The sequence below is a fragment of the Vombatus ursinus genome, unplaced genomic scaffold (genome assembly GCF_900497805.2).
Source record: "Vombatus ursinus unplaced genomic scaffold, bare-nosed wombat genome assembly UNPS02006779.1, whole genome shotgun sequence".
In the NCBI taxonomy this organism is placed as follows: domain Eukaryota; kingdom Metazoa; phylum Chordata; class Mammalia; order Diprotodontia; family Vombatidae; genus Vombatus; species Vombatus ursinus.
The window spans coordinates 23,490,102-23,503,444 of record NW_020946557.1 but is presented as its reverse complement, the minus strand read 5'-3'; the positions used below and the strand labels follow the sequence as shown (position 1 = coordinate 23,503,444).

General features: G+C 36.6%; 1 protein-coding gene across 7 annotated transcripts in view; it reads left to right on the top strand.

The window, feature by feature from the left end:
* The window catches only part of EPB41L2 (erythrocyte membrane protein band 4.1 like 2), a 274,065-nt gene that overhangs the window by 193,480 nt on the left and 67,242 nt on the right, over window positions 1–13,343 (top strand). For all 7 annotated transcript variants that reach the window (XM_027848549.1, XM_027848548.1, XM_027848547.1 and 4 more), the window contains exons 6-8: window positions 915–990; window positions 8,357–8,575; window positions 11,943–12,030. In XM_027848549.1, coding sequence (XP_027704350.1) covers window positions 915–990; window positions 8,357–8,575; window positions 11,943–12,030 — 383 coding nt within the window. The remainder of the gene's footprint in view (window positions 1–914; window positions 991–8,356; window positions 8,576–11,942; window positions 12,031–13,343) is intronic.

The following is a 13,343-nucleotide window of genomic DNA, read 5'->3' as shown; positions in this document are numbered from 1 at the left end:
AGATAGTTGCCATCAATAGGTCGTCTTCTTCTACTTCTACTACTCCTACTACTACTACTTCTTCTTCTTCTTCTGCTTCTTCTTCTTCTGCTGCTTCTTCTGCTTCTGCTTCTGCTTCTGCTTCTTCTGCTTCTTCATTTTCATCATCACCACCACCACCACCACCACTAGCGCATATATATAGCGTTTGCAGGTTTGCAAAGCACTTAACAAATATTTTATCCTCACAGCAACCCTGGGAGGTAGTGGCTATTATCCCCATTTTACAGATGAGGAAACTGATATAGGCATGGTAAGTGACTTTCCTAGGGTCATATAGCTAATAAATGTCTGAGGCAGGATTTAAATTAGAGGCATTCAGATTCTAAGTCCTGTACCCTATCTACAATGCCTAGCCCTTTTTAGGTACTTCTTTTATAGATCATCCTTGGTTATTTATCATTTCCTGAGTGGTTTTATTCATCAACATTTTAGAAATCTCAGAACCTCTTTTTTTCTTTTCTCCCTCCTCCAATTCTTCACCCCAACCTAGCCCTTAAAGAGACGAAATGAAGCATTTGACGATCCCACATATTCATTTTTTTTTAGAACTGTATTTTACAATCAGTATCCTATAGGTATTTGTTATAGGCCATGTTAAGATTGTATACCAGGTTGCCATAAGAAATCTTCATAGAGAAATGCTAATGAATTAACATGAGTCAAACCAGGTTATTAATGAGGTTACTCCAAGTTTCAGTGTTGTTGCTTCTTAGACATTCTTATAAATGGTATTCATATTTTGGCTTAATTAAGTGTTCAGAACTGAAGATGTAATTCTTAGATGACTTTTTCCTTCTCTTTGGAAGTCATAAAAGGAAATCCATCATCTGATCATTGACATTGTTAATAAACCTGCTATTTAATCATTTCAGATCTTCCATGGATATTCACATTTAATGTGAAATTTTATCCTCCTGATCCTTCACAACTGACTGAAGACATCACCAGGTACTTGCATTTTAGAATAAATTTTACTTTCAAACTAAAAATTGTGACAGTGTTCAATTCTGTGCTTTAAAGAAATGGGAATCATTCTAGAAGAAATTTTAAAGAGACAAGTTTTTAATAGAAACTTTTATTCAGAGGTTTTTTTAGAACATAAGATTAAATAAATACCTTTAAATTATTGAATATCTTAAGACCTTAAAAACAAATTTCTCTCTTTTTTCATTATTGTACTTTATATCTTCCTTTGGTATATAATATTCAAAGCTGTTATTGCTGATAATGCGGTTTCTTTTGCCAGACTTTCCATCAAGAATAGTATCCAAAGGTTCATTTTTTTGTAGTTCAGTGACTTTCACTGCAAAATTAATATATTCTTGCCTATATTGTAGTGGCATGTCATAGGCCAGAAATAGTTCAATTTTTTTTTTAATTCCTATAGAAGAGCAAACCAATAGAGAGATTTAGTAATTTAAATGTCTGCCATATGATTATTCAGAGGCTGATGGGCCAATTATTCTTTTCTGATGATTGCCCAAGTCACAATTACTAATTCTTCCCATAACCATCTACTTACAGTTTGGCGAGGTGGTAGCCAAAGAAGGTTGTAAAGCTTCTTTTTCTGGAGATTTTATAAATACAGATGGATTCTCATCAGTTAGCAGTAACTTAAGAAAGTAATAGTGAGGGAAGGGGAATAATTCCTTTATCTTCCAAAGTAATCTTTTTCTCCCTTTCAGTTTCTTCTTTCTGGTAAGCTCATTTTAAATAATTGTGCAATACTAAGTCACCTTAAAAATTCTATCAGTAAAGTATATCTTGTTTTGGTATAGTTGAAAAAATAAAGGACTTTGAGTCAGAGGCTATGAGTTTGAATCTTGACTTAACTGCTTCACGTCTCTGGACTTGTTTCTTTTATAAAAAGAGGAGATGGTACTAGAGATGGCATCTAAGACCTTTAACTAACTAATTAATTAATTAATTAATTTTTGCTTTAATCCTGTGAATGGTAGATACAACCTTGGAATAGGGGTCCTTAACCTAGAGTCCAGTGACCCCCAAGAAATCCAAGGATAGATTTCAGGAGTGTCTGTGAACTTATTATCATTTGATGATTCAATTCCCTAACAACTAGATCCCCTATTTTTTGTTTCTCAGTTTTAATATTCTGAGTTTTGCTTCATTCAGAGACAATTTTGTTTACTATTCATGATGTTGGATGGCTTGGTGGTGCAGTGAATAAAGTGCAAGACCTGGAGTCAGGAAGACTCATCTTCCTGAGTTCAAATCTGGCCATAGACACTTACTAGCTGTGTGACCCCGGGTAAGTCACTTAACCCACTTTGCCTCAGTTTCTTCCTCTGTAAAATGAGCTGGAGAAGAAAATGGCAAACCACTACAGCATCTTTGCCAAGAAAACCCCAAATGGGGTCACGAAGAGTCAGACATGACTGAAACTACTCAACAGCTCAGTACATTTTTACTTTTCATCTCAATTTAGAAGACATTTAACTACTTGCTTGAGTTAAACGCTGAGAATTTTTATCCATTCTGAATGACACTTGTGATTTCTTTTGTGTACAGAGCTCCTGGTGAGGAAGTTCTCTCCATCAGTACAGATCTGTGGTACTGTATAACTTACAGTCTTTGAGAGTTTGCCTTGGGGTACTTAGAGGATAAGGGACTTGCCCAGGGTCACAGAGCAAATAGAAATTTCTCCCAACTCCAGTGCTGGCTCTCTGTTTAATGCTATAATGTCTATTAGGAATTGGGATACAAAGTTTAAAATTCAAGTTTATATTTTACTGGGAAGTTGGAAACGTTTAGAGCTGTATATAGCTAAGTAAATGCCGAGTTTATACAGAGTAAGAACAAAACACATATTGGGAAAGGAAAAAGTAATGACTAGGGAAATCAATAAAGGCCTCACGTAAGGGAAGGAAAGGTGATTCTAAGAGGCAGAGCTAAGGAAGGAGATCATTCCAGCAAAGGGGGAGAGCCAGTACAAAGTCATGGAGGTGAGAGATAGGAGGTGATATATTGGATACAACAAGTAGGACAGTTTGGCTTGAAAATAGGATAATGAGGAGGAATCATTAAGTCAAATGCTTCTCAACTCTTTATTTTCTCATTCCAAAGTATGATCCTACTTTTCCTTTGAGATCTCTTTCTTCCTTTTCATATCTGTATTTTTCTTTTCTCTGGAGTTCTAATGTAATTTCCTTTATATGTAATGCAATGTGATTTTATCGGATGTAAATTTCATTTTCACTTGGAATTTCCAGGGCACCTTATAGCACTCTATTGAGAGCTTTTAAATGAAAAACAAAGCAAAACAGAAACCCATTCCAATGTGCCTTGCAGTAATTTTGCCTTTCACTCAGTAAGGTCACTGAAAACAAGAGTCAGAAGGCCTTTGGTATTATTCAAGCAAAGTAGCACTAGTAGTACTGAAAACAAGAATCAGAAGTCCTTTGAATTTCCTGAAGCAAAGTAGTAGATGAAGGAAAGGTGCATAGGGAAACCGGATGACCCCATTTTGTTTGGTGTTTGAAAACTAAGCTAAGTTGCTGATGAAGAGTGGAGTGAGCTAGAAGTCCAATTCTAGCCTTCTAATCAGAGGGGAGAGAAGGCTGAAGGAGGTGATGTCAGTTAAGGCTTGAGTTAGCAGACAGGTGGTGCATTTAAAAGTAGTGTATTAAAAGTAGTAGATTATTAATGTGAGATTTGGAATTTTTCAAAGTGCTTGAAATGTATTACACTGCACTGAGACCCTCTATGTGTTGGTCTCCATCTGTATAAATATTTATTTATGTATTATTATATGTATATGTGTATACACACACACACACACACACACACACACACACACACACACACACGTTGCCTAGGCCTTTTATTTCATTTCTCAGGGAATTGCCAGTGAGCTGTCTAAGTCAGCTTTGTTTGAAGCTTTGCACATGGCAGAATTTGCACATGGAGAGCTAGTCTCACAAAACAGTTGCCTTCTCATCTTCCTTTGCTTATAGGTCTTAGAAAAAAGATGGTTTTGTAAATTTGCTGTGTGTTCATTTGACACAGTTTGCTAAGGCCTATCCTTTTTCTGTCAGACATTGACCATGTATTGGTACACAAGAGGGCTGTGATGTTAGTATGAATTACTGATGATGCAGATTCTTTTCTAGGAGTGCGTAAAAGGCTACGCATCTTGACTTTCCTGGCTTGTAGCTGAAGCAGGGGAGATGCACCATTACTAATCCAGCTCTGATCTGGATTTGCTTCAGCTAGTAAATAATGGCCTTTTTAACTGCGTAGTAAGCTGTTGGAGCATTGAATCCGACACGCTGACATGCATAGAATACAGAGCTTCTAAGCAAGAGTGCTTTTAAATAATAGACCTTAATTAGGGCTCTGTAAACCAACACCCGCTCTGTATACATACACACTCCCTGCTGTAAATTGTTGTAGGATTAAAATCTCTTGGTTATGGTTATTTTATAGTATCAGTAAGTGCTTTGGGTCTTCATGTAAATGGGCTTGTTGAAAAGCAACTCTGTCAGCAATTCAAAGAGCTATAATTCTGAGCGGTACACTGATGGCCTGGTTTATGGGCCATGTTTATGGGCAGAACCACTTGCTTGTCTGTCCTTTGTTAAATTATTGGATGCAGTGCTCCATGGATCTATCTGTGATTTTTGCAGTGTTGAGTACACCTTCTCTGTCTCTGTCTCTGTCTCTGTCTCCCTCTGTCTCTCTGTCTCTGTCTCTGTCTCTCTCTCTCTCTCTCTCACACACACACACACACACACACACACACACACACACACACACACACTCTTCTGTACCTATCACCTGTCTAAAGTCAGTGCATTTTTATAGAATTGGAATGGCAGATTGAATATGTGTGCGCACACACACACATACACACATACACACACACACTTCTGTGCCTAGCACCTGTCTAAAGTCAGTGCATTTTTATAAGATTGGAATGGCAGATTGAATATATATAGAATCCAGCTATTTAGAAGGCTTTTATGAAGGTGGGGTCGGGGGGGAGAGTGGCTGCCTATTCAGAATTGTTCTTAAGAAGTGTAATTTTGTCTGTGTGAAATTTTACGGCCCAGACAAATGTTTGGATTGGCCTATTTGACGCTGCTCCCTGTAGGCAACATTCCATCTCCTGTTTCTCTTCCTTTGCATGCAACTTGGTGTTGTGCCTGGCATCTCACTGGTGCTTAATAACTGCTTATTGAATGGATGAATGAATGAATGAATTGTGAGAAAAGAGGGGAAAGATATACCTGAAAACTGTACAGAAAGAAATAATGGACTAAATGTAGAATTGCAATGATGACACCCAGGACTGTGAATGTGAAGGAATTAATAAGAATCACATAGTAACCCCAAAATTGTGAAGGATGGAAGATTTTGAAACAACAGTAGCAAACTTTAATGTTAGGTGCCACTGACGCTATTTCTCCTTGGCAGGGGGAAAGTCTTATAGAGTGAAGAATATGCAGAATCAGGGAAAAGGACAAGTCCTTGAAATATAGCTTAGGATAACAATAATAAATATTTGGTAATTGAAATATTAGTGTTTTCATTCCACAAATATTTATTGATCCACCATGAGTAAGATTATGGAGGAAGATGAAGGAAAGGGGGTATCTACTCTTAATCTGGTAGCCCTAGTAAAGCTGTTATACCATTGTAAGCTCCCAGAGGACAGAAACTGTCTTTTGCCTCTTTTTGTATTTCTAGTGCTTAACACAGTACTGGGCAAATAGTAGGTGCTTAATAAATGTTTGTTGATTGATGATACAGGGCACAATGTGATCTCTCCAGTATAGCTGCCACCTACCTTCCCAATCTTATTTAATTTTGTTCACTTTTATGTACTTTCTGTTGCAGTCACACTGACTAGCTAGCTATTTTCTTGTACTTGAAAATGCATTTTTAGCTTGGTACTTTTGCAGAGTTGATTCCTTCATGTTTGGAATACTCTGCTCCCTTCTTCCAAGTGCATCCTGGGGCTTCTAGCTTCCTTTCAAAGCACAGTTCAAGTGTCACCTCCTGCCCAAAGATTTTTCCTGTTGTCCCCTCTGAGGATTGAGGGGGGTAATGTTTCTGATACTCTCTCTTACTTGACTTTACTTTCTCTAGAAGTTGTCCTTACTTATCAATGCACATGTTTTATCTTCCCTGGGAAGCTCCTAGTAGGCACAGTCTGTTTGTTTTGTTTTGGGGCTTTTTATTCCCAATGCCTATCAAAATGCTTTGTATCTAGAAGGTACTTAATAAATGCTAATTGTATTGATTCAAAGGAGGATAAGTGTTTTGTTATATAACAGTGCCTGGTTGACATAAGATATTCTGAACTTGCAGTGGACACTGTTGCTGTAAGTAGAGTAGGTAGCTAGTGAGGGCATTCTGTGGTTGAGAAATTGCCAGATTGTGAGTCAAGGGGTAGAGGATAATACGTATATGGTCAACTATAGGGTCACGACTATGAAAAGAATATTAGTTCAGAGCAAGGGTGATTGACTGCAACAGTAGTGGTGGATGGAGGGACAGGAAGTGGTAGGGGGAAAGGGGTAACAGGTAATTAATTTAGGAGAAGTGAGACAGAGAGGCAGAAGGAAGAGAATGAAATTTTGATTAGAGAAGGGGATCTCTTAGTTTAGAATTGAGGGATCACATTAATTAGATAATTAATCTAATTATAGATGGTCATAGAGCTGGTCTATGTGTCTTAGTGATGGTCTATGACCATCACTAAGGGTAACTCAGGGTAGAGTGAAGTCAGTAGGCCACAGGAATTGAGGTGGTTGAACTGGAAGTTAAGGCTCTTTGAGGGTGTTTGTTCAGTATACATTAACATCTGTCTGTCTATCTATCTATATCTATGTATAATATGAATTTTTAAATTACTAGGGCAGGAAGTAGGTTGGAGAGAGAAATTGAGTCAGGTGTTCTCAAAGATTGAGTTGGAGACCAATAATTGACAGCACCTAGGTTCTGGATTACATAATGTAGATAGATGAAGGGAAACTCAGTGATGGAGAGGTTGCCCAGTAATGGTAGCTTGGGAGAGAGTCTAGAAGTTGCTGCAGGGGACAAGAGATATGCTAGCTTCTCCTTTTACACAGTATATCAGAGATGTACAATATAGAGCAGTAAGCTAAGCATTGGCGAGAAAGTTTTAGAGACAGTGAGGTTTCTGTTAGTACAAGAAGACAAGAAGAGGGTAAAAAGAGAGCTCAAAGATGAAAGGAAGTTTTATCTTCCCTGGGAGGAGGGAGAAGTCTGAAGGCTAAAGAGGAAGGGGAATGGGGAATGGAAGATTGAACTGAATGGAGACAAAGAAAATTAGTAAGGAATGGCAGCCATCATCTGAGAGACATTAGTGAATTTGCAGAGACTAGGAAAGTAGGAGGTAAAAATGTGCTAGTGAGAGGTTAGTGTTGGTGCAGTGTTTCCTCTCTTAACAACAAGGAACTGGTTCAGGCTCAAAGTCTAGGTCTCTAGAACTGAATGCTCATGTGGCACCAATTTAGTAGTTACATCCAAAAATGGTGGTGGTGGGAGGTAGTTGGAGATAAGGCACACCCAAAGGATATTTCACATATGTAACATAGCATCAACAAGAAATGATGAGCCAGATGGTTTCAGAAAAACCTGGGAAGACTTATATGTACTGATGCAAAGTGAAGTGAGCAGAACCAGGAGAACATTGTACACAATTATAGCAATATTGTATTTTGATAAATTGTGAATGATTTAGCTATCCTTAGAAATACAGTGATCTAAGACAGTTCTGAAGAACTTATGATGAAAAATGCTATCCACCTCCAGAGAAAGAACTGATGGAGTCTGAATGGAGATCAAAGCATATTTTTTTTTTACCTTCTTTCTTTTTCTTTTTTTGCAATATGGCTAATATGGAAAAATGTTTTTGCATAACTGCACGTGTATAATCTATGTCAAATTGCTGGCTTTTTCTCAAGGAGGGAGGAGGGGAGAGGAGAGAATTTGGAACTCAAAATTTAAAAAAAAAGAATGTTAAAATGTTTTTTACATGTAATTGGAAAAAATAAAATATAAAAAATTTAAAAACCATAGTATCAGCAGTACATAATCAAATCTTATAGTTTGTATTTTGTTGATTCAGTGCACATATCTACACAGCAGCTTGTACAATCTGTAGGCAAGATATATGATTAAGTATAAGCTTTGTCAAATTTAATTATTGTCATAAAATTATCTCTGGTGTGAACATTTGTTCTTAATGTAATCATATTTGAAGAATATTATTAGAACTCTGTAGGTACTGTGAAAATAAGTGATTTTCTTTTTCCCCCCATAGATATTTCCTGTGCCTCCAACTTCGACAGGATATTGCTTCTGGCCGCCTACCCTGTTCTTTTGTGACTCATGCTCTCCTTGGTTCATATACACTGCAAGCTGAGCTTGGTGACTATGACCCAGAGGAACACAGCAGTGATTACATCAGTGAATTTCAGTTTGCACCCAATCAAACTAAGGAGATGGAAGAGAAAGTAATAGAGCTGCACAAAACTCACAGGTCTGTTCACTTTTGTGCTGGAGAGGGAGAATAATGGTTAGGGTTAATTCTACTTACATACAATTAGCTTAATGTCTAGATACTGACAAATGGGATATTTTTGTGGAATGTTTACATTTTACCTTAGCATAACCACCCTATGAGTGTCTTAAAGTAAGACTATCTGACCAGTTCCTGGAGAAAAAATGATTTTTTTTATTTTTTGAAATAGCTAAGTATATCCTTTGTGTATTTTATTTTTGTATTCATTTATATATATCCTCTACTTATCCTTATTAACAATATTGTTTTTAGTATTTAATTTTAAATTTATTAAATAGGCTTTGAATAGATTATGAATGTTCAATTTGAGTGGGAGTAGATGTGGCATATGAAACATAAATGGCTCCTATACACACATACATACATACATACATATATGTATATATACACACATGCATATATATATATATTTATATGTATATATACATGTGTGTGTGTATGTGTGTGTGTGTGATGGCCTTTTGTCATGGTCAAGGAGGATCAGAAATAAAGATTCCTGAGGAAAATTCTCTCTTGGTGCCTTGGGTTCTTGACCCTCAGTTCTTGAAGACTGTGTTAGCAAATTGTTACCTCAGGCTAAACTAAAGTTTCTCTCATGCTTTGAAAGACTTTAAGTAGTGTAGGGCACAGACTTTGTTCAAGGACCAGTTTCATGAAATACAGAGATTCATCTCCAGTAGGCTAGCTATTAGATGATGTATTCTTTGGGAATGACAAAAGCGAAAGATAGCCCTTAGTATTCTGTGGCTTTTTTCAAGTGATGGTGGAATAGTTAAAAATAGGGCTCAAGGTAGGCTTAGTAAGAATCACACAGCTTTTAGGAAAACTATAAACATTTACTCTAGACATTCTAAATGTGAAATCTTTGGCTAGTGACTAGCAAATTGGTATTCTTTTAGAAGAAATGAATCACATCATATTGGTATTCCTGTAATCAATGAAACCAGAAGACAAAAGGAAGTTGTAGTTGAAGGGAAAGATGTTTCATTGACCCTCCTTGGAGAGTCATTCCGAAGAGTTGTTTTGCCATATGTCCAAGTGCAACAAAAAAACCCAACATCTTTCAGTTCTCATAATGTACATAGCCAAGAACAGCATAATGGCAAACATTGTACCTTCTCCATCACCATCTATTGCAAAAAATAAATTGGAAGAGAAATTACCCTTTCACAAAAAAAGACAGTTGAGAAAACATCAATAATTTCTGATCCATGTGCCTACTTTCTTAACTTTATAAAATTTGAGAATGATCTATACATGTAAGAATTCTTGATGAAAATGAGAAAGGTTATTTCAGTTTTCACAGAATATCGTATCTTCATAGTTACATATTTGACTGAAAGATGTAGATTTTACAAGGTTACTATGTGATTTCTTTTCTGAATTTCAAAAAGAAAAATAAACATGTTTTAATCAGAGTTAAATGTAGAATCAAGCAGAAATTTTTCTTCTATTATGGTCCTCTCTCAACCTCCTCCCCCTTTGGCAGGCTAGTTAAACCTTTAAACTCTTTTAAATGTATAAAATAAAATATGTAAGACTACAAAGGAAACCAATTAAATTGAAATCCAGATACCAAAATGTCTTAAAAATAAGTTCATGGATTTGCCTTAAAGGGTGCAGCAAGAAATCTCTCATGCATTTAAGATCTTATAAGACTCTTTGATAAATGCCACGTGCCTAATTATTAACATCAAGGTAAGAATGACAAAGGAAGATAAATTCTAATGGAGTGTTTCCTACAATTCATTGAATGAGTTCAAATGGAAGAAATAGTCATTGTAGAAGATGGTGGAGTTCTCCAAATGATCTTTTTTTGCAGATGATACTGTACTGTGTATTACAATTATCAACACCAGAATATTATAGTGCCTTTCCAGTGAGATCAATAACTACTTAAAAGAATTTGACCTAATAATCCATACATTAAATAATAAATAGGTATTTTTTATAAATAGATAGGTTTAGAAGGTCTGTTGTCCTAACTGACGTGCAGCTAGATATCCTGTCCATTGAGTTAATATCAGTAATATGAATATACATACATATCTGAAACAGGCACTATAGATGGATAATTGAGTAGGAAGAGGAAATCTAGTTGAATTGCAGTTGGGAATTTGCAGTGTGCTTAATAATCCTGAGTGGCTCCCTGATATGAAAACTTTTTTTTAAAGCAAATGTTTCCCAATAATGCAATATATTCTGAATCTTAGAACATCACAATTTCAGAAGAATCAAAATTATAGGGGATAGGAGTCAATGGAAAGGTACATGTTGGACACAAGGCTGCTATATATTTCCAACGTTAATCATCATAAAAATTGGCATAGAATGGAGGACTGTCACTGGAAAAGGAGGTGGGCTGGTCTTGGAATGAGAGACAACAGATAGACAAGTCTGACTGCTGCGCTAATACTGCAAGATGTAAAGAGACCCATAAGAAGGCTTCCAACAGTTGGTTATCTCTGTGGAGGACCTATGGAAAGAGGACATTAACAAGAATTCTACAGGAGGAGAATGTGTTGTCTTCACTGATTGAGGTAGTGCATATATCAGTAGATAATAATAGATCCATCTAAGTTCTAAAGAGTGCTGTGAACTGAAGATTTTGTACCTCTTGAAGTAGAAGAGTTTAAGAAGTTTGGAGGTTTTTTGTTTGTTTTTGTTTTATATTTTGTTTTGAAACTACACTTCAGCAGTAAAGAGAATAATCTGTGGCAATTGATACTGACATATATTTAAGTAACATAGGATCTTGAGTTTCACTTATGATATACCCATGATAATAATTTCATTTATATAGTGCCTTCATGTTTTCTAAGTTTTCAGATATATTACATTTGAACTTCAGAATAGCTTCAAAAGAACATTCAGCTACTGAAAACATCTTGAATAATTCATGTGCACTTAATTATCTCTTATAGGTTTAAAAAATTAATGTCATTAATTTTTTTATCAAATAATATAATTGAGAATAAAATGAAGAATTTAGAATTTGTTCACCTGGGACAGATTAAAACAAGTAGTCAGTTAAGTTGGACTTGGACGACTTAGTGAAGTTTTGTTTTCCATAAGGCAATACTGAAACACAGCTTCTTCAGGCAATAGGGCATGTGACCTCTTTTTTTTTTTTTTTTTTTTAAAGCAAAACAAACGAAAAATCAGAACTTTGTTTAGGATGTCGTAATAAGGAAAAAAGAAGATTAAAGTATAGGGAAAACATGATTTGTATACATTTCTATAAAGTTGAAAAGTGTTTTTTGGTCTTGGATTTTATTCACATATTTTCCCATTAATAAAATAAATTATTCCTTATGATTCTTAGGGGCTTATCTCCAGCACAAGCTGATTCTCAGTTCTTAGAAAATGCAAAGAGACTTTCCATGTATGGTGTAGATCTACATCATGCCAAGGTATTGTAAAGCTATTTTTAAAAGTTTTGTTATGATGTTTTTAAAAAGGCTGGCCTTATAATAAAGAAAAACAGTTAAGCAAAACCAACCAATACGATGACCTTATCTGAGATCCTGTGCTAAATTTTGTGCCCTTAGTCCCACTAACTATCTACCATGGGGTTTAATCTTCTGTTGTCTGAATCCAGATTGATATTACAGTTTATCAGTTTGTCTGTCTTTTTGTGTTGTTTTTATTTCTGTTATTGTATTTACTGTGTGCATTAGTCTCTTGGTTCTGTTTACTTGACATTGCATCATTTCATAAAAGTTTTCCCATGTTTCTCTGAATTCCTCATATTCATCATCTCTAAATGGTACGATGATGTTCCATCATATTCTCAAACCACATTTTTACAGTTGCACCCCAATCATGAAGTACCTGTTTTTTCCCCATTCTTTTGATAAGCACAAAAAAAGTGGCTAAGTTATTCTTCCTCTCTCTCTTCCTTCCTCCCTTCCTCCCTCCCTTCCTTCCTCCCTTCTTCCCATCCTTCCTTCCTCCCTCCCTCCCTTCCTGCTTCCCTTCCTTCCTCCCTTCCTCCTTCCCTTCGTCCCTCCCTTCCTCCCTTCCTTCTTCCCTTCCTTCCTCCCTCCCTCCCTTCCTTCCTCCCTTCCTTCCTTCTTCCCTTCTTCCCTCCCTTCCTCCCTTCCTGTCTCCCTTCCTGCTTCCCTTCCTCCCTTCCTTCCTTCCTCCCTTCCTTCTTCTCTTCTTCCCTTCCTTCCTTTTTCCCTTTCTTCCCTTTCTCCATTTTTCTCTTCCTTCTTTCTTCCCTTCCTTCCTCCCTTCCTCCCTCCCGTCCTCCCTCCCTTCCTTTTTCCCTTCCTTCTTCCCTCCCTACCTCCTTCCCTTCTTCCCTCCCTCCCTCTCTTCCTTCTTTCCTTCCTTCCTCCCCTCCTCCATTTTTTCCCTTCCTCTCTCCATCCCTTCTTGCCTTCTCTGCCTCTCCCACCCTTTTCCCTTGTGATACATACCCAGTAATTAGATACCTGGGTTACAGAGCATAAAGACTTTAATGACTTTTCTTACATAAATTACAAATTGTTTTGCCTAAGGGTTGTACTACTTCATAGTTCCACCGACATTGTTCTATTGTGTCTATCCTTATACAACACTGTCCGTTTCTGTCTTCTATCACCTTTGCCACATAAATCTATTTCAGAAACTGTGTGCACTAATGTATAACCTAGCACCCCACTCCTCAGGCTCTTGTTTGAAGAGCAAAGTATTTGAACTTTAAAATAACCTAAGCAGCCTTAGAGAATTTGGGTGC